The sequence below is a fragment of the Rhinatrema bivittatum genome, chromosome 14 (assembly GCF_901001135.1).
Source record: "Rhinatrema bivittatum chromosome 14, aRhiBiv1.1, whole genome shotgun sequence".
Taxonomy (NCBI): Eukaryota; Metazoa; Chordata; class Amphibia; order Gymnophiona; family Rhinatrematidae; genus Rhinatrema; species Rhinatrema bivittatum.
In genome coordinates, this window is record NC_042628.1 from 29,170,301 (window position 1) to 29,191,298 (window position 20,998).

At 39.4% G+C, this 20,998-nt stretch overlaps 1 protein-coding gene across 13 annotated transcripts in view; it reads right to left on the bottom strand.

Moving 5' to 3' along the window:
• RBFOX1 (RNA binding fox-1 homolog 1) overlaps positions 1 to 20,998 on the bottom strand; it is a 499,409-nt gene that overhangs the window by 430,591 nt on the left and 47,820 nt on the right. For 11 of the 13 annotated variants that reach the window (XM_029577019.1, XM_029577016.1, XM_029577009.1 and 8 more), the window contains exon 1: positions 18,548 to 18,751. The exons of 1 other annotated variant lie outside the window; for it this stretch is intronic. In XM_029577019.1, the coding sequence (XP_029432879.1) occupies positions 18,548 to 18,580 (33 nt within the window). In that variant the 5' untranslated portion in view covers positions 18,581 to 18,751. Of the gene's footprint in view, positions 1 to 17,456; positions 17,517 to 18,547; positions 18,752 to 20,998 lie in introns of those variants that run through there. One more of the 13 variants, XM_029577012.1, reaches the window with a different exon arrangement.

Here is a 20,998-nt window from a genome sequence, read left to right on the forward strand (position 1 = left end):
TGAATCCAGAGCTCTTTGCATAGCCCTGAGGATCTGGCTTTATTTGATTTAATTACCATAGTATGATGAACCTTGAAGGAGTGAAGGTAGATTCCTTTATCTGACAGCACGCCCTGAAATGTAATAGTTAAAATGCCATAAAAATTTAATTAAATTATAATGTAACCCATTAGGGAATATATGACTATTCTAGCTCAAACTAAGTATACCAAAGATGTTGGATATCACAGCACAATATAACTATTAATTATGAAGGCAAAATGAGATGTTTGATAGGTTCATGCATTCTGCAAGTCATCAAGAATTGAAACTTTTAAATAATCTTGATCTTGATTTATTTTTAGCACTTTCTTTATTTATGGCTATCATTAACAGAAAAATCCTATCAAACCAAGTTATAAAACATAGCTTAGAAGAATATGGAGTAGGTGTAGTACCAGTACACAAGAGGTAGGAACAAGGAGGAATCAGAAAACTACAGATCTATTGGTTTAATTAGGTTGGACAAGGTAATGGAAGGATAGAACAATGCAGTACCTTGAAGCCAGGGATCATAAACAATATGGTTTAAAATGAGAAAATCTTGCTAAAGAAACTTGAAAGATTTCTTTGATGAGGTAACCAATTTTAGATGATGGGAGGAGAGCAGGGGTGTGCAATAGATGTGGCCTATTTGGTTTTCAGTAAAGTCTTTGACACTGTTCCACATAGAAGACTTGTGAGTAAACTAGTCAGTCTAGGAGCTAGAACAAAACCTTTAAATTGGATGAAAAGTTGGTAGAGCAACAGGACTCAGAGTGGTAGTCAATGGGGCCCATTCTGGAAAAGGAAAAGTGACCAATAAGGTGCCACAAGGATTGTATTAGGTCCGGTCCACTTTAATGTCTTTACAACTAACATTATGGAAGGGTTAGAAGAGGAAATTGTGCCTACTGGCAGATGATATGAACATTTGCAACAGAGTAGACATGGCAGAGGGAATAAATAAGATGAAAGATGATTTTCAAAAATCTGGAAAAAGTGGCCAAAGTTATGGCAACTACACTTTAATTTTAAAAGAAGCATGCATTAGGGATGCAGATATCTAATGGCCAAGTGGGCCAAGAAGTAGCAAACATCAAAGACACCTGATCATCTTAAAGTAGCCAGTCAATGTGACAAAGCAGTTGGGAAAGCTCATAGTGTACTTGAGTACATGGAGAGAGATATCACTAGGAGAAAAAGGAAATTAATATTACCTCTCTACAGGTCTCTAGTAAGTACTTACCTTGAGAACTGTGCTCATTTCTGGAGACCACATTAACAAAGTAGAGGCAATTTAAAGAAGGCTACCAAAATGTTATGTGTCCTACACTGAAAGAGAATGAAGGAACTAAAGATGTACTTTCTAGAAGAAAGAAAGGAAAGGGCATTTATGATATATACATTCAAATGGTACCAGAAGGTACCATTTTCCATAAAATAGCAAGCACAGGAAAGGGTTCATCATATGAAACAGAAGTCAAGGATGCTCAAAAGGAATATAAGAAAATACTTTTCATTGAGAGGATGCTGAACACATGAAACAGATAGCTGATATTATAGAAGAGAAAACTGTGGCAGAATAAAAGCATGTATATGAGATCTGTATCTTGTACAAAAAAGTTTAAGAAACAGTTAAAGACTTTCTTTTTCATTGATGCATATCAGTAGAATATTGACTGTTATCAGTTTAGTTTTGAAATTTACTTTTAAATGATTTATTGATAATTATTTTGTATCTATTTTTTGTTGTTTTTATATTGGAATTTTATTATAATTTTAATGCTTTCATTATGTACAATTCTATTTTGCTTGTCTTTGTATTTCTATACTGGTAATTACTCTTTACATTATCATGTAAGCCTCCTAGGGAAACCTCATAGGTGGCATATATAGAAAGAAACCTATAACCTTTAGGTTCAAAGGGATTGTATTTGAGGAGGGAATAAAACCATAGATCAAATAAGACCTATGACAATACAGAAGGCAGGGAAAAATGGGCAGACTGGGTGTATCATTGGTCTTTTTCTGATGACATCTTCCACATTTCTCATAGCTTTATCTCAAATATTTTGCATAAAGGGTTATTTTCTCCTGATTCGACAAACCCATGAAAAATTTGCTGGTTACTTTATTTGATGGAGCTCTCAGAGTAAAAGCCATATTTGCAACACAATCCAAAGCAAATCTAATCTACTGAAAATTCAAAGTGGACAAGAGGAAATCATCCATAGACTTCCTCTGACCAGCAAAACCACTATCATCAAAACTACTTCAGATTTACCAGGCGGAAAAAAACCACATTTTCCTGTGGATCTCAAGGAAATGGATGGTGTCTCTCAAACTCAACCTACTTCATGTTTGAGCTTGAATAGTTTGACATCCTTACGATACATTCAACATGTTAAATATGCAGTTTGGAAAAGCCACAAAGCGATGCAGAGGCCAAAATTCAAAGGACACTGAGCACCAAAATTGAGCCCCTAAATTATGCACCTATTTTCAGCTGACTTTAGGAACTATAAGTTTTAGGGCTGAATATAGGCATCTAAATGAAATTATAAGCACCTAACAGGGTCGTTCTTTAGTCTGCAATGTGCCGGTATCATGTGTGGCAGGGCTTTATCGCCTGCATCACGTTGGTATTATTCTAATTAGGGGAAGGGGAGGAGTGTGGGTGGGGTTTGGGCGGAGATATCTCCTGGCAGCACTGTGAGCAATAATGTTTTTAACATTACCACTGGCAGCACCATGGTAAATTACTACACCTTTTCCCCGTGGTGCCTTTGGGGCAATAGTGTGTGGTGTGGCCGGTTGCCCATTATCGCCCCACCCCTTTTTTCTTTGCACCTTATCTAGGGGTAAATTAGGTGTCCAGCATGGAAAATCAGCACTGAGTACCTAACTTCACTCCCCTGACTTGGTCCTACCTCTGACTAGGCCCACTTTTAAGGGGTCTAAATTTAGGTGCCTTGTGAATTTAAGGTTCTAACTTGAGGCACTCAGGGTTGCAACATTTTCTATTGGCCAGATCTAGGCATCTAACTCTTAAAATTAGGTGCCTACGTCTTTTAAATATTGAGCTAACAGGATCAGTGGATGATTGTTTACTGTTTTTGTAATCATCTGAGAAATTAAGACTATTTTCCTACATTTTGAGAAAATATAGCAACCTCAATGGAAAATACTTCTAAGGTACAATTTATTTTGTTATGCAGATTTCAGTAGCCAATTATTTTCCTTATAAGCCCTAAATTATGTATGTTCTGGGTTTGTTTAACTTGTACTTCATGTTTGTAAATAAGCAGGACTTCAGCTTGGCTAGAAAAAAAGACTGAAAATCACATTTCCTTGATGTGTGCTAATTGACTTTCTATCAAAATAACCATGGTGACACTAATTAACGCATGTCTTCTTTCTAGGTCTTTGTTGAGACCATGACTATATGGGAGTAGGATATTACAATTGTTTTCTGCAAAGATTCAGAAGAAGAGAAAGAAAGCTGCTTTTCATCCAGCTCTGACAGTTCTGATTTCATGGACCCAAAGGATCATCATAATAAATGGAGCATCCAATTTCAGGATGCATCTTCTCCTGGTCAAAAAAGATGAGCATTTTCCTGAAAACCCTGCAACAGATGTATTAAATTGATAAATAATCACAACAAATAGAAGCCACTACCTCTCCAATTAATCACTAAATAGATACAAGGAGAGAGGAAAAAGGATACAATCCAAATATCCACAAAACATTAATTAAAGAATTCTTAATACAAACAAATGACAATATCATAAGTCAAAGCTCTATAAATCTTTAATCTGCAGCCTCTCACCATGCAATGGGTCGCAGGCTGTATTCAGCCTTTAGAGCGTTTTTCATCTAATCATTTATTGTCATTTGTTGCTCTATATTTAAACAGTTGTACTTTATTGTATCTACAATTTTTTGTTTAATTTTTCACTTTTATATTGAACACATCTTTACCCCAGACTCTACCACCAAATCACCAAATTTATAAAAATGGAATACTTAGCCCAACAAATCAAATCTGTTATATCACCAAGCTATGCTGTTCAGAAATACTCCCAACATGAATCATGTTTCAACTGAAGCTCAGTCTTCTTCAGGGGAATTTTGTTAAATTTGTATAGGCAAAATATTCTGTAATCCTACAAATTAAAAACAATAAAATTAGACACACCAACTTTTAGAATAAACTTAATTTTGCATCTTTCAACACCTCAAATTGTGAAGGACACTTCAAGAAACCATTCCCAAAAATGTACTTATTCATATACAACACTCACCCGGACAAACATTAACCGTCTCTAAAAGGATTCGAACATGGCGTCTCAGCATCTCAGATGTATACTACAAACTTGAAACCAGTGATTTAAATTGCATCTCCAAACTAACATCACCGGAAATCCGAGACAAATCCATCTATTGAACACTACATCTCCCATATTCCTACAGGATTAAAGGGCGCATAACAACCTGATTTTAAAAAACGGACCAATCAATCTCTTTGTTCAGTCCTTTCGGATCCACCGTGTCAAAAAATTATATCCATTTCTGTTCTCTTTGCAGAAGATAGCCGTCAAAGTCTCCTCCACGATTACAGGGCATTGGTTTTTCAATCGCCGTGAATCTCAAATCGTCAAACGTGTGATGGTATTGTAGACAATGTTGTACCACCGGTGCTTCAGCTCTACTTCATACTGCCCATACGGTAAGTTGGACCTAAGATGTTGTGGGTGACAGCTATCATATCTCAATAATGTGTTTTTATCTGTTGGTTTACGGTAAATGGAAAAATTTGATGCGATATATGGAGGTGATATATCGATGATATCCTAGTTGTGTGGGAAGGGGAAGAAAGTGAGTTCGTAGCATTTATGTCTTGGTTGGAAGGGTGTGATACAAACTTGAAGTTTACCCATATTTTTGATAGAACGAATGCGGCATATCTTGATATCTCGATTACATTACAACCTATGGGATTTAATATTTCATTTACTGTAAACCAACAGATAAAAACACTTTATTGAGATATGACAGCTGTCATCCACAACATCTTAGGTCCAACTTACCGTATGGGCAGTTTTTAAGACTGAGGAGGTTGTGCTCTGATGTTCAAGAGTATAAAGTAAAGGCACAAATAATGATTCGTAATTTTCAACAGAGGGGTTATCCCTCAGACAATTAGGAAAGCTTACAAACGTGCCCGGTGGGTGAATAGGGACCTTCTTTTTCTGCCTCCAAACCAAAAACAGGATTTGAATAGAACCACATGTGTTTTACCATTTTCACCTCAGGTGTACAAAGTACAGAACATCATTAAGAAATATTGGAATGTTCTGACACTACATTTATTTATTTATTATTTTTATATACCGACATTCGATCTCAATTGAGATATCACACCGGTTTACATTCAGGTACTGTAGGTATTTCTCTATCCCCAGAGGGCTTACAATCTAAGTTTTTGTACCTGAGGCAATGTAGGGTAAAGTGACTTGCCCAAGGTCACAAGGAGTGACAGCAGGACTTGAACCCCAGTCTCCTGGTTCATAGTCCACTGCTCTAACCACTAGGCTATTCCTCCTCCCTCATGGATTGCATGATATGCAGAGATATGCCTTGAAACTGGGCAAAAACCTGAGAGATGAAATTATCCATTCTAATTTTGCAGACGAAAGAGCACAAGTAATATCTGATGATGGGAGTGATAAGGGGCATTATCCATGTAGGAAATGTACTGTTTGTACTCAATCTTTTGCGGGTGAGGTTTTACCATTTTTTGCAAATGGCAAGTTTAGGTTCCAAGCTTCTACAAATTGTGAATCAAAAGGTGTGCTATATGGGTTGTGGTGCCCTTGCCCTCGTCTCTACATTGGGAAAACCTAACGGAGTCTTAAGACTCGGATGATAGAGCATAAGAGTGCTATTGTGAGAAGTAGAGCTGAAGCACCGGTGGTACAACATTGTCTACAATACCATCACACGTTTGATGATTTGAGATTCGCGGTGATTGAAAAACCAATGCCCTGTAATCGTGGAGGAGATTTTGACGGCTATCTTCTGCAAAGAGAACAGAAATGGATATATTTTTTTGACACGGTGGATCTGAAAGGACTGAACAAAGAGATTGATTGGTCCGTTTTTTAAAATCAGGTTGTTATGCGCCCTTTAAACCTGTAGGAGTATGGGAGATGTAGTGTTCAATAGATGTATTCATCTCGGATTTCCGGTGACGTTAGTTTGGAGACGCAATTTAAATCACTAGTTTCAAGTTTGTAGTTGACATCTGAGACACTAAGGTGCCATGTTTGAATCCTTTTAGAGACGGTTAATGTTTGTCCGGGTGAGTGTTGTATAGGAATAAGTACATTTTTGGGAATGGTTTCTTGAAGTGTCCTTCACAATTTGGGGTGCTGAAAGATGCAAAATTGAGTTTATTCTAAAAGCTGGTGTGTCTAATTTTATTGTTTTTAATTTGTAGGATTACAGAATATTTTGCCTATACGAATTTAACAAAATTCCCCTGAAGAAGACTGAGGTTCAGTTGAAACATGATTCATGTTGGGAGTATTTCTGAACAGCATAGCTTGGTGATATAACAGATTTGATTTGTTGGGCTAAGTATTCCATTTTTATAAATTTGGTGATTTGGTGGTAGAGTCTGGGGTAAAGATGCGTTCAATATAAAAGTGAACAATTAAACAAAAAAATGTAGATACAATAAAGTACAACTGTTTAAATATAGAACAACAAATGACAATAAATGATTAGATGAAAAATGCTCTAAAGGCTGAATACAGCCTGCGGCCCATTGCATGGCAAGAGGCTGTAGATTAAAGATTAATAGAGCTTTGACATATGATATTGTCATTTGTTTGTATTAAGAATTCTTTAATTAATTTTTTACAGATGTATTAAATACATGTGCACATCTGCACAAATAGGGGTAACCACTTAATATGACTGTGGTGGTATGTGTGTATGGGAGAGAGGGGCGTGCAGAACAGGATAGAAACATGATGGCAGAAAAAGATCATATGGCTTATCTAGTCTGCCCTTCTAGGATCCCTTTTCACTGTCAATATAGCTCAGTAGTTTACTAGTTTACAGCATAGAGATGTGAACTTGGAAATCCTGGCTCAATTCTCTACTCACATTATGATCTTGAGTGAGCCACTTAACTTTCCTGTGCTCAAAACTAGATTGTAAGCTATTTGGGACATGACCTTTATACGCAGGGAAATTATATCACATCTGTTTCCACTGAGGATGCTATATAATACACACAATTATTTCAATCCTTACAGTCCTCCATTACTTATAGCTTTTGACACATTACAAGGTTTCCTTGCCTTTAAATATCTTTCCCTAAAATCATTTTATAAACTACCCATTGACATGGGTTTTCATGTACAGTATATCCACTCACATTATAAGAGAAGGAACATGTTCTTAACAGCGCTATTCCTTTTACAATGGTTTGCTGAGTGGAATCCACTGCAGCTCGAAAAGGACTCATTCTTGTGTTGTTGCCAGTAATGGATTTCAATTTGCATATTCAAACTAACCCTTTAAAATTCAGAGATCAAGCTACTTCAATTGATACCCTGTATGGACAATTAGAGCAGGCTCTAAATACAGTGTTGTACAATGATTGCACAGTGGCAAGCAAATGTCAAAAATGCTAGCATATCACAAGTATTTGATGTAAACGTCAGGCTTAGTCACAAGTTAAATGGCCTGCCTGTAATGACTGCATAATGATACTGGGGGAGGAGGGGATAAAGATACTTAGAAAGCATGCTTGTGCATTTAAGTAAAAGGATGTCTCTATCAGGATGATAAAGAAGATAGTGCATTAGAATAACAAAACAGCTGCCAAATCACAAAGAGACTCAGAGTGGTATACAGTCCTCCTGCAGGATCCCTGATTTTTAAGGCCATCCTTTATAGTACAGCAAAAATATTTTATACCCGGCTGCCATCAGATGTCTACTAGAATATAATGTATGGACTTTCAGAGGACAGTTTTCAGAAGTGTTTAGATGTAATAATAATGATAAACTGTTTAAACAGAGAAAGAAACATGATGGCAGAAAAAGACCGTATGGCCTATCTAGTCTGTCCATCCACCCAACTAATTTTGCTTTACAAGTCCCATCACTGCCTCAGGGAACCCCTGTATTTATCCCCATGCTTCCTTGATTTCAGATACCATGTTTGTCTCCAGTCTCCACTGGGAGGCAGTTCCACTACTTTAACCGTAAAGAAATATTTCCTAAGATTTTTCTTGAGTCTATCTCCTTTCACTCCTCATTCTAAACCCTCCTGTCCATTGAAAGAACCTCACCTCTTATGCATTGAAACCTTGGAGATATTTAAATGTCGCCATCATATCTCCCCTATCTCGCCTTTCCTTTAGGTATACATGTTCAGATCTGTAAATCTATACCCATACGCTATAGAATGAAGACCACTGACCATTTTAGAAGCCACCCTCTGGACTGACTCGATCTGGTTTATATCCTTTTGAAGGTGCAGTGTCCAGAAATGTACATAGTACTCCAAATGAGATCTCACCAAGGATCTATATAGGGGCACTGTTACCTCTTTTTATCTGCTGACCATTCCTCTCCTTATCCAGCCAAGCATCTTTCTGGCTGTTGCTTTATCCACCTATTTTTTCACCTTATGATCATCAGAGACAATTATCCCCATATTTCATCTCCAATACTATACCTCTCCCTGGGTTTTTACATCTTAAATGCATTACTATGCAATAATTCTTAGCTATCAGACCCTAGACCATTCCTCAAGGTGTGCTGAAACCCTCATCATGTTTTCCTATTGTTAGATGTTGGTATCATGAACAAAAAGACAAGCCTTTCCAGATAATCCGTATACTATGTCTCTCACAAAACTGTTGAAAATATCCACTCCAAGCACCAATCCTTGAGGCACACAGCTAGTAATATCCCCCTCCTCAGAGTAAATTCCATTTACTGCTACACTTTGTCACCTTCCACTCAGTCCGTTTCTAAACCAGTGAGTCACTTAAGGGCCCATACGAAGGGTGCTCAATTTATTTATAAGTTACCTAAGTGGAACCATGTCCCAAGGCCTTACTGAAATCCAAGTACACTACATCTAGTGCTCTCCCTTAATCCAACTCTATGATCACCCAATCAAAGAAACTGATCAAATTTGTCTGACAAATTCTACCTCTAGTAAAACCATGCTGACTTGGATCTTATACTGAATCACACCATCTGGTGATCAATGGATCCCAAATGATTATCCACTTCAACATCAGGGATACTGTCCCTCTTAATAAGCACCAGGTACAGTATCGCCCCCTCCAATGTGGTCACTATTTCCAGTTGACAGAACAATTTTGCTTGCAGAGAATCCAGTATCTCATCTCCCTTCTTATAGAAGACACCGCAGCAGGATGTCCTAATCAACATCTGGCAGATTGAAATCTCCTAGCAATAGCACCTCCCCTTTCATAGCAATTTTGTGAATATCCTCCATTAAATCTCTATTCATTTCATCTGTCTGTGATGAATGTCTGTATATTATACCAATTTAAATAGATGTCCCATTCCTTTTTTCTATATTAACCCACAGTGCCTCCCCTCTTTACCTTGTAAACCCTGCATTTCTGTTGCTTTTTTATATAGAGTGCTACACCTCCTCTCTTCCTTCCTACCTGGTCCTTTCCTGAACAGATTGTAGGCTAATATAACTACATCAAAAACGAAAAACGGCTTGAACGCCGCATAGATTGTAGCACTCTCCAACTCTTGTCTAAGCCCCTGAAGAAGAAAATCTTCGAAACACCAGAGGTGTCGGACAATATAGCAGAGCAGGGCCGGTGAGCCATGTCAGTCTAGCGTCTTTTGGAAAAAGATAAGTCATTCATTTGAACATTCCATTTTGAGTTGGTGTCAGTTGAGAGCCTTTCAAGGTCTTATATAAAAAATTTTTACAAAATATAATTTCAAAAAAAGTTTTCCTGCTTGAAAAATTAATTAGCAGTGTGTTAGTAAGAAAGTGGCGGTGTCACGCAAATGAAGAAAGGTTACCCTATGATTGAAATCATATGGGCAGTTACACTGATATCAGTGAACAAAAGTTAAAACGCTTTCAAGCGGAAGTGTACCTTGGCCCGTTTTATGAGGGTATACCTTATTCAAGACTTTGCGTTATATGTGACCTTTTTTTGAATTATTGATAATATAACTACATGCCAGTTCTCCTCCCCCATGCAAACAAAAATATGTATGTTGTTTCACAGTGTGCATTGTTTTCTCCACATCAAAAGGAAGCAGGATAGGCTTAGGGTGGAGAAGGGAAAGTAAGCACAATGATTTCATTGATTTGCATTGATTTGCTCTCTAGCAAATGCAAAATCTGTGGATACTTTTGTGCACATGGCTCCTGCCAGCTTTCTGGGGAGATTCCCTTTAAAAATTATAAAGTACTTGTGGACCTTCTTATTCCCCAGACAATTTCAAAATGTTCTCCTTTCTGGCAATTCTGTCTTGTTTTTAAGTATTATCTCCTTTTTTCATAATAATAATGACAATAATGATAAAAATAATGCTTGTAGGGGCTTATTTACTAAAGTGTGCTAAAGTATGTTTTAATGTGCATTTTTAGCTTGTTTTACTGTAGCACATTGAATGTGTTTCTCATTAACAGCTTTATGTCCTTAAATAAATAGAGCAGTAAAGTGTTCCAATAACGATCATTAAAAATATGAGTTGAATGCATGCTTTTTGCACAAACAACTAACTGCAACTCTGAAGGGTAGTTAAAGTTTGCATTAACCACCATATTAATGCTGATGAGTGTGTTAACGCAAGCTGCACTATATTAATTTTTTTGCATGATTTTGGATTTTAGCTGCTCATCTAAACATTTTAGTCTTTAATGCACATTGATTTTACAGTTTTATGTTAGCATTAAAACAAACCCATTAATGCATATTGACACCTCTTTAACATGCTTTAAGCAACAATGCAGGTAATAATGCATGTCAAATGCCTGCCTTACTCCTAATGTACTTTAGAAATAGGGCCCTTTATCTCAGTGCCCTACTTTATTAAAACTGCTTTTATCTACTGTCTCAGATTTTGTAAGGGAGAATAATCATCAAATTATCTGTCTACTTTCAATGAAAACTAAGAAAATTAACTGGGCTAACAGTGTGCTCAATAAAAACAAAACAAAACATATGCAACCCCCTTTTTTTCTCTATGGAAACATCACGGTCTTTTCATACCTTTCTAATAAACTTTCTTCTTTGAGATCAGTGCCAAATGTATTGAACTTTGCTGAATAGCTACAGAGCAGGTAAGGTCCAAGTTAAAAAGCAGTGCAAGCTTCACCATCTCATACAACCAGAGTGTTTGAAATGTGTTTTGGAAGGATTGTTTCTTACGCATGGGGGTACTTAATTCTCTCTTCCCAGCTGTTACCACTGTGGGTGGTAATCAATGCCAACTCATTTTTGTTTTTTTGACAGTAAGGTCATTAGTGTATTGGAAATTAGATCCCTTTTTGTATTTCAATTCGTTTTTCACAGGGAACAAATTGCTTGCAACCCATCTAGGGCAGACCTAAGCTACTGACTACAGTTAGAACACTTTGGGGTAGATTTTTAAAGTTATGCGTGGGAGTAGATTTGTTTGCGCAACCTGGCACAAACAAATCTGCGCCTGATTTTAGAACATGCGTGTGCTGCTGCACGCATGTTATAAAATCCAGGGTCGGCGCGCGCAGCCTGCCTCCGTTCCCTCCGAGGCTGCTCCAAAATCAGAGCGGCTTCGGAGGGAACTTTTTTTCCGGACCTCCCACCTTCCCCTCCCCCCAGCCCTAACTAAATCCCCCCCCCCCACCTTTGTTCAGCAAGTTACGCCTGCCCGAGGCAGGCGTAACTTGCGCACGCCGGCCAGCTGCCGGTGCACTATTCCCTGGCCCAGGGGCTGGTTCGGAGGCCTCAGCCACGCCCCCGGGCCGGCACCATGCCCATGGCCCCACCCAAGGAACGCCCCCGACACACCCCCCAAGCAAAGCCCCAGGACTTATGCGCGTCCCGGGGCTTTGCATGCGCTGGTGGCCTATGCAACATAGGTGCGCCGGCGCACAAGTCCCCTGCGCACATAAATCCGGCTGGATATACGCAAGAAGGGCTTTTAAAATCTGCCCCTTTGTATCCATGGGTCAGTCAACTAAGTTTCTCACGCCCTTCTGTGAAACTACTACTGTTTGCTTATCTCAAATTTTGATTTAACAAAGTGGTTGTTGAACTATTAGAAATATGACAAATAGTTCAGCAAATATTCCCCAAGGAAAATACTTACAGAAGCATAGAATATGATGGCAGATAATGACACCAATGTCATCTTCCTACTTCAATACCACCTAGCCTACTTGGTCTCTGGATTTACTGCCTCTTTCCCACTGCTAAGGATTCCGAATGCATTCCCCATGCTTTCTAAAATTCTGATAGAATTTTTGCATCTACTAGCTGCTCTGGAAGGCTGTTCCATACAAGCCACCAACCTTTCAGTTAGAAAATGAATCGAGAGCCTTACCTATTCAGCCTCATATCATGTCCCTCCTTGTTCTTTTCTCTGATAAAATGCTTGATTCCTTCTGTTGTGGGCATGTATTCTTGGACCAAGGTGGAGTGGATGCAACCTGCAGGGAGGAGCCCTGCAGTCTCCACCATCAACTGGAGGAGCTAGCTGTGGCAGAGGCCCAACTGGACCTTCACCTACACCAGGCTTGGTTATACTTAGGTTAAGCCCACGGGTTGATGGGGCCAGCAGGACTTAGGGCCTCTGTTGACAAAGTGGAGATCGGTTGGGATGGTCGAGTCACAAGCCAGGGTTCAGGGTAGATGGAGCAGCATTGTAGTCAAAGACAGACAGTGGTCAGGGCAGGTGACGTTCAGGCTTGGTCTAAGATCAGGCAGAGGTCAGTGGCAGGCAGATTTCCGTAGTAGACAAGAATCAGGCAGTGGTCAGTGGAAGGCAGTGTTCAGTTTTAGTCAAGAGTCAAGCAAGCCTCTGTCAAAACCAGAGGTCCGTCCAAGGGAAGATGGGACAGACAGGCAGGCAGGGAGGTGAGGAACAGCACAGGTGGGCAGGAGAAGACACTGAAGAATTGAAGACTGACCACAGGATGAAGATGAAGAACTCAGGAACAAAGACCAAATGCTGCCAAGATTGTTGATGAAGACCAGGGACATGCTGAGGCAACTTCCTCTACTGAAGGTAGTCGACCTAATGCTGAGGTATGGATTGTGGGAGCAAGGGGTTTTAAGGGCTGAAGGCAGTGAAGTCATTGGTGGCCACCGTGGGGAATTTCCCTCCATGGGCCCTTTAAATATGGGGCAAATGTATGCATGCCTAGAGGCAGCATCAGGCAGAGTGTAGCAGTCGTCCGCTTGATTGTCCAGGGGAACTGTAGCCTGCGTTGAGGCTGGAGGTAAGTGCAGCAGTCTGCCTGTTCCATAAACTGCCAAACACAAAACCTAATGCATATTTTAAGGTCTTTTCAAATGTGAAATAAGGAATTATATATTTTTTGGGGGTGAGGGCAGAGCACATTTTTTTTAAATACTTAATTTTCTCTGCCCATCCAAAATTTACAAACCAATTTTTTTTTTTTTTTTTTTTAGAATTTTCTACTTAATGCTCATAAAATGTGTTACCTTTTTCAAAAGATTTTCTTATTTTACACTTGGAAATTGGCCTACTGCATTAATGTTTGACAAATCTAAAATATGACTCATGAGAAATGAAGGACAACCCTTTTGGATGCCTTGTTAAAATGAGGGCAGATTGCTTGATGCATCACATATGCTACAGTACTTTTGAAAAGTAAAGGGTTGATCGACCCAGTATCTAACAAAATTTCACTTTTCCCACATTGACTCTTCACTTAATCAAAATAAATGCTACAGTAGCACACCCTGGAAGTAGCTGTATGTTCAATAATAGTAACGTGATTCCCCTTTTTCACAGTGCTTTGACATCTTATATGGTATTGCTGAGGATTAATATAAAAAAGTTAAGATTAATGTCCTCAGAATTCAGAAGCCATCAATTTACCCCATTTCCTGCTTGTCTTACATAGATTGCTTTAGAAAGCAGAGGACTGATCTTTTGTAGTTTTGTTGAATAGATCCAACCTATAAGCCACCTGGTTTAGTTCTGTCCAATGACGGTCTCATTGATTTAATTCTCTTCCTTGAATTTTGTCTGTGTGTCTTGTCTGTCTGTCTGGTGTGTACACTCCAAGAAATAGGGACTATTTATTATGTTTCTCTGTAAAAGTGCTTTGTTATGTCTGGTATCGCTATACAAATCAAAATAGTTATAAGGTGAGGCAAGGCCAATGCAACAGTATTTGACATTCTAGGCAATCCTTTGGTCATGTATCACCCTCCTCCAGCTTACCTATTGGTGGCAGCTCCAGCATAGTGCTCCCTCCTACTAACAGCAGTGGTTCAACATAGTGATCCCTTCTTTGGCAGTACTGGCTCTGTCATAGCACCTCTTTGGGCCTCATGTTACTAGCATTTTGCTTCCCCCACAATTTTGACATTCTAGGCAACTGCCTAGTTTGCATAACGGAAGCACTGGCTCAGAGATAAAGGAGCACAATATGCCAGAAACTCCCTTGAAAATTGACATCATACAGGAGTGCCATATTAGACAAAGAACTGCTCAAACTTGGCAAATGCTGGCAGACTTTCGAGGCACAAAGTTAATGCTATATTATCCAAAGACTTTGAGGTCAATATTCTGTGTCATTTGTCTAGCTACATTTGGACTTAGCTGGACAAATAGCAGGATTTGAAAATGCCCACTGGCTGACTGCCTCTTATTTATCAACTGGATAACTTGGAGATGTCCTGGGCATTTCATGACCGAATTAAGTTAGCCAGCTGTTATCCAGCTAACCCCAATATTCAGTTAACTGGATTTGTATCCATCTAACTCTAGCTGTTCTGTAGAGTGGACAAAATTAGCCAGTTAGTTATCCAATTATCTTTAAGATAGGTACATTCAGCAGTGCTACTACATGACTGATTTATCCCAAAAAAGTTAGCTGGTAAAGTTTAGCTGACTAAGGGGGTCATTTTCAAAAGGGATCGCACGTGGAAAGTCCCTTTTCACATGCGATAACTAGATCGTGGCGGGTTCTGGGCAGCATCTGCACCGGAAGGAGAGGAGTCGGGGTGGCACCGGGGTGGATGTCGCGAAGACATTGCTGACGGCGAAAAGGTAAGGGCCCTTTTCGCCACCAGTTTTGCGCCCAATAGCACCACCTTTTACAATGGCACTATTGGGTTTGAAAGCCAGCAGCGATCGCACAGCGGAGGTGCGATCGCTGCCAGCTTTCACAGGCCCGCTCCCCGCTTTGCCACCCCGCCCTCCCATTACCGATGGATTTTCTAAGGTCTGCAACCTTAGAAATTCCAGGCCTAACTTTGCTGGCTGGACAGTGACTGAAAAAGAACTGCTTTGTGTGCATTTTGTTGAAAATTTTTAATTGCATATCCAATGCTGTTCCACTCAAAGCTACAGAAAGAAGTCCAAATTGTGTACACTGCACATTCAATGAGCACTTATCTTCACATATAGTTGCATAATTAACTGTAATGGTATACAATGATACCTATCCACCATATCAAGGGTGGCCAACTCAAGTCCTCAAGAGTCACAAACGGGCCTGATTTTCAGGATATCCACCATGAACATGCATGTAATAATGGCAGTGCTCGGAAATCTTTCTCACGAATATTCATTGTGGGTATCCTAAAAAAACAGTCCTGCTTGTAGCTCTTGAGGACCAGAGTTGGTCACCCCTGCACTATATGAACAGAGATCTGCCCAACATCGATGTTTTGGCATCAGTGATGCCTTCCTCAGGGGCTGTGATGATGAGACATTTGTCCAGTTGATCTGATCCTACAGCCTTACCAATTGATCATATCACACTGTTTTGCTACATTGAGATCATCTGATGCTATCACACCAAGGTCCCTCTACTGGTCAGTGCACATCAGTTCTTTACCACCTATTGCATACTGCTCCCATTGATTTCTGCCCCATGTGCATGATTTACTGAATGTGCAATGTACATAATTTAGACTGCTGTCTGTAGTTTAGTGCAAAGTGGCATTTTATATGTGAATGGAAATTTTCCAAAAAAATGTACATTAAAGTCTTTGACTAGTATATGCATAAATTCTTACTGTGACAGAACATTTGCCAAGGTTGAACAGTTCTTTAATTGGTATAATTTTTTCTGTGATGTCAATAATCAAAGAACTTTATGCATATTATGGCCTCATAATAAGTTTGGGGTTGACCAAGCTTCCACCCAACTTTTCTTTTAGTGCTATTCAAATGACAATAATAATAGGAAAAATATTTGCAATAATAATAGCAATCATTCATTACTAAGCTAGGCAGGAAAAGATCACAGATCAAATTAGACCTGTGACAGAAAAATAAACAGCCACAATGGGCAGACTTTATCTGCAAACACTGTCTATATTTCTGTTTCTATACCATTATAGTCTATTTAGTTTTTATTTTAAAGAGACTAACCCTACCATAATAAGAAAATTATTCCCTCACTTTCTTGAACCTCAGGAGCCTCCTTTACTGATATGCAAAGTGCTAGCACATGACTGCTATCTCATGCTACCTTTGAATTTGCTGCGAGTTTGGTGCTGTAAACCACATATATAAACCGGAACCTCGTAGGGGTGGCTGCGACATGTTATGATGACTATTATTAGCTATGATGCACTCACTGTTTTATGTAGAAATTAAATTCAAAAAAAGGGTTTGCATCAAGCCATCATATCACATGCTATCAAATGTTTATGCTGACCCAAATATCCTAAAGATAGATTTGTTAAATTCTTAGCAGCACACAGACCAGAGAAACATGATGTGATAGAAGAGAATTCTGCTAAGTGTGGGTGTCAGATAAGCTCAGAGACAGAGGATGAGGAGGAAGAGAACAGAATTCCACCCACAAGCCTACTCTGGCTTGAAAGTAAAGCATCTGGGCGAGGGCTGACCTAAGCTCTAACTTCAGCTTCCCAACTCTGCATTATAGTCGCCTAATGTTAAAAATAAAGAACAACACTGACAACAAAGGGATCAAGAGCTAATGTCCAAGTGCATTCGTTCTAGACCTTTTCCTGCCACCTTCGGCTCTAAAACAGATGTTGCCGAGACCCCCACTGTTTCTCATTAACACTGACAGCAGTTCCAGGAGGCCCTAATTAATATTCGTAGCATTCACACTCAGTGCTAATTACCGTTAATATTTAATTAAGAGCACTGAGCGTTTGTATGATTTCTTACCGGTAACTTCAAATGTAGTACTTCGGTCTTATTGTAAAAACAGCGTCCCTGCTCCCTAAAGCTGTCCTGAGCCTGTTCTATTTCAGTCCTTAGGTTTGTTAAGCTTCTCTGCGGGTTAGACTCCCTTATAAAGTAGTTGTTGGCGAGTATGGGAAGAACAAGGGGTGGCAGACAGTCAGACCTCACTAAATGTTTTGGCCTGTAATCTAATGAAAACCACATTTTAGCTCCTAAGTATGCTTTACGTGGCAGTGTACAAAACCCCAGTTTACTACATTCGGCTTGAAAAGCTAAATTACAGCAGGAGGAAGGGGGGGGGGGGAATGTTTAATCTGACACAGGTCAACGGGGATGCTTGAAAAAAATAAACTTTTACAGTGCTAATTTTAATAGCTCCATCCCTCAAACGTCTTATGAACACCTCAGACCATAAACTTTTATTTCTTGCCCTGCTGAATCTTTTCTGCCTAAGACAAAACACATTTTTTTTTTGTTTGAGTAGCAAAACAATAAGTAGGCATGTGCATACAATTGAAGTATAATGTGCCACGTTAGTTATTTTATTATTCACTTGCATTTATTTGACCAAGTTACACTTAAAAAAAAAAAATCAAAACTCAAAAGAAAATCTTAACATTTGCTTACAATTAAATCTACCGGCTAGATTTTCTGGTCGCTTGCTTTGCTACAGGCTTGCTCCAGTATGCTTGCTGTTTTAGCAAGGAGCTTTACACATTCAGAGAAAGCATCTCAGACAGTACTCAAATGAGCCAAACAGCATCCTTTTCCTTGGGCATGAAAACAAAGCGAAAAATGAAGAATGACTCCCTTAACTTGCTCGTTAGAAGCACGGCTCAGTCAGATCTGGGAAGCACTGCAGAGGCACACGTTGCTGCAGCCTGGCCCTCAGAATGACTCAAGCAGCAAAATATGTAACCGAAGAGGTCTGCATGCAGTAGCACAGCGTTGCACAGGATAGATCTCTTGAGTGCTTTCAAAATCAGTTTTCGAGTTTCAGGATTGGGTGAGGGGGGAGGGGGAGAGGGGGAGAGATAGCAAAAAAAAAAAAAAAAAAAAGAAAGTGACAATACCTGCGGTACCATCCTGCTCTCTTTATCCTCCATAAACTTAACAGCTGCTCTAATCCCAGACCCTGCAGCATCTGCCCAAAGCGAGCATCAATTATGGACGAGGGCGTGTGTGCTGTGCTGTGCTGTGCCGTGCCTGGATGGCAGGGGTGTTGAAGAAGGGGGAAGCCAGTGTAAGCCTCGCTGATCTCCCACTCCACTTCTGACTGCTCCTAAACCCCTAATACAGATGGGACTCTTCCCACTTGCTAGGCCTTGCCCCATCAGTCACAGCAGGCCACTCCTCCGACTCCTTCTCTTAGATACGAAGTGCACCACTGAGCAGATGATTACATACAAAGAAAGAAAGAAAAAAAAACCCACAGCTTGACTCCATTAATAGCTGTTTAAGAAACATCAAAAATGCTACTACATAAACTGCCTGGAGCTAGTTTTGTTTTGCTACAAGTCTAAAGCTATTTGATACGAAGTCAAGAGAAAAGTTCTCTTGACTTTTAATTTTATAGCTTATCTGCTAGCATTGTTTTTCATTATCTATCAGCATCCTCAATTTGTACATTTAGCAAAAATTACCACGGATCATACTTGCAGCTATGGATACCCAAATCACAAAGAACTCAGCTTACTTTATGTCCAATACTGGTTTCATTTTTTTGACTGGTAAGGTTTTTCATGTTTCAGTTTTGAATATAGTATACTTTATTTTATTTAAAGATTATTTAAAAGTGAGCTCAGTTATTTTTTCATCTAATAAAATAATTATTTTTTTAGATATTCAGGTTATTTAAATATATATATATTTGACATGTAATTACATTTCAGAACTAGATGAAAACAAGATTAAAAAGAGGGATACCAGAGTGCACGTTGAGGTTAGGAGAGTAGGGATATGTATTTTCTTTTCTTTTCTTTTTTTTGTTTTACTTTTCACTGTTTGGTTTTCATTTTTATTCACTTTGTTTATGCTTTATTTTGTTTATATAAAATGAAATGAAATAAAACAAACCAAAATAAAACAAAACACAAGGGAAAGGAAGAGCAAGTAGCTGGAGGAGAGCCCCTTCTCCCTGCTGACACAATCCAGTGCTGGTGCCACAAAAATGAAATCTGAAGGTCCCCCAGGCTCCCCCCCCCCCCCCTCCCAAGATCCCTTTTGCTGTGTTGTGGGAACTTGGTTCCTAAATGAAGCTGGAGTGAACCCTGGTGCTCCTGACCCGCAGGCTCAATTTTTATACAAGGTGCCAGCAAGTATGGAGTACTCCATAGTAATCTGCACAACAAAATAGTACCAGACTCAGGGTCTTCCAGCACCCATTTTGAAAAACCAAACTGGTAGGGTAGACAAATTGTTCCTGCTCTATTTGGGCATCTAAGATCCACGGATGAGGTCAGAAGGGTCTAGGGGTTTTCTTGGGGAAGATCTATGGGACCTTCAATTTTTGTAAATGATGTAAGCAGTGTATTTTTTTTTTTTTTTTAATAGGGCTCAGGTGGGGCTGGTGGCTGGATTTTGAAAAAAAGACAGAAAGAAAAATGAACAAAATTGGGTACAATTTCAAATGTCCAAGCACTATGTTAACCCTTCTTGGCTACCCACACAAATAGCAGGCAATTTCGGTACAAGTATTTTACGCTCATTAATTTTCAAAAGGAAACAACTGGGTTTGTTTGTTTTTTACAGCAATATACACGAGCTAAAAGTGCCCACATGCATCACAAGTAATGTAGGAAATTGAAAATTAATCGCCTACGTGTCTGTAGCCTCTCAGATACTGGCCAAATATGTTTGCTTTATTTTTCCAAGCATATCTTCTATTGCATACAGGAATTTGCTTCTACTAAGGGAATTCAGGGCCACAAATCCCGAAAGAGGAATGGGAAAAAAGTTACAAGGACAGATCAGGACTGACTCATCCTGTTTCTGGGGATCTGATGCAATTTGCACTGCCAATCACACACACACACACACACACACACACACACACACACACACACAATCTAATTCACAGAAAATGTTACTTGGTGAAAGAAATGAACAGAGATACCAAAATGCTGCAAGATCTGCAGTGACTCATGGCCTTTGTATAATACTTTCAGGCTGCGCTTGAAAAGCGAAACAATAGCCCAGGGAGAAATGATCCTCAAAGTTCAGGCTATTTTCAGAAACTGATTTCCTAAACAAAGGAGCTGCGCATGTCTGAGAATGACCATATATACAGGTTCCAAGGCTGGCGATGTCTGGAGGGGAGACTGGACCATTCCTGGTTTTTGCACATTCATCCTAGCACATTCTGGAAGATTTTGCGATCCCTCCCCTTGCTTTTGAAATCAGCATCAGAAAAAGGGCATCAAAAAGCCAGGACAGACTTAGAATCTCCCTCCAGTAACCAAGCCAATTGAGAACTTTGATTCAAAGCAACAGAACCCTTGAAAGAGTTCATTTTTGGGGGCTTG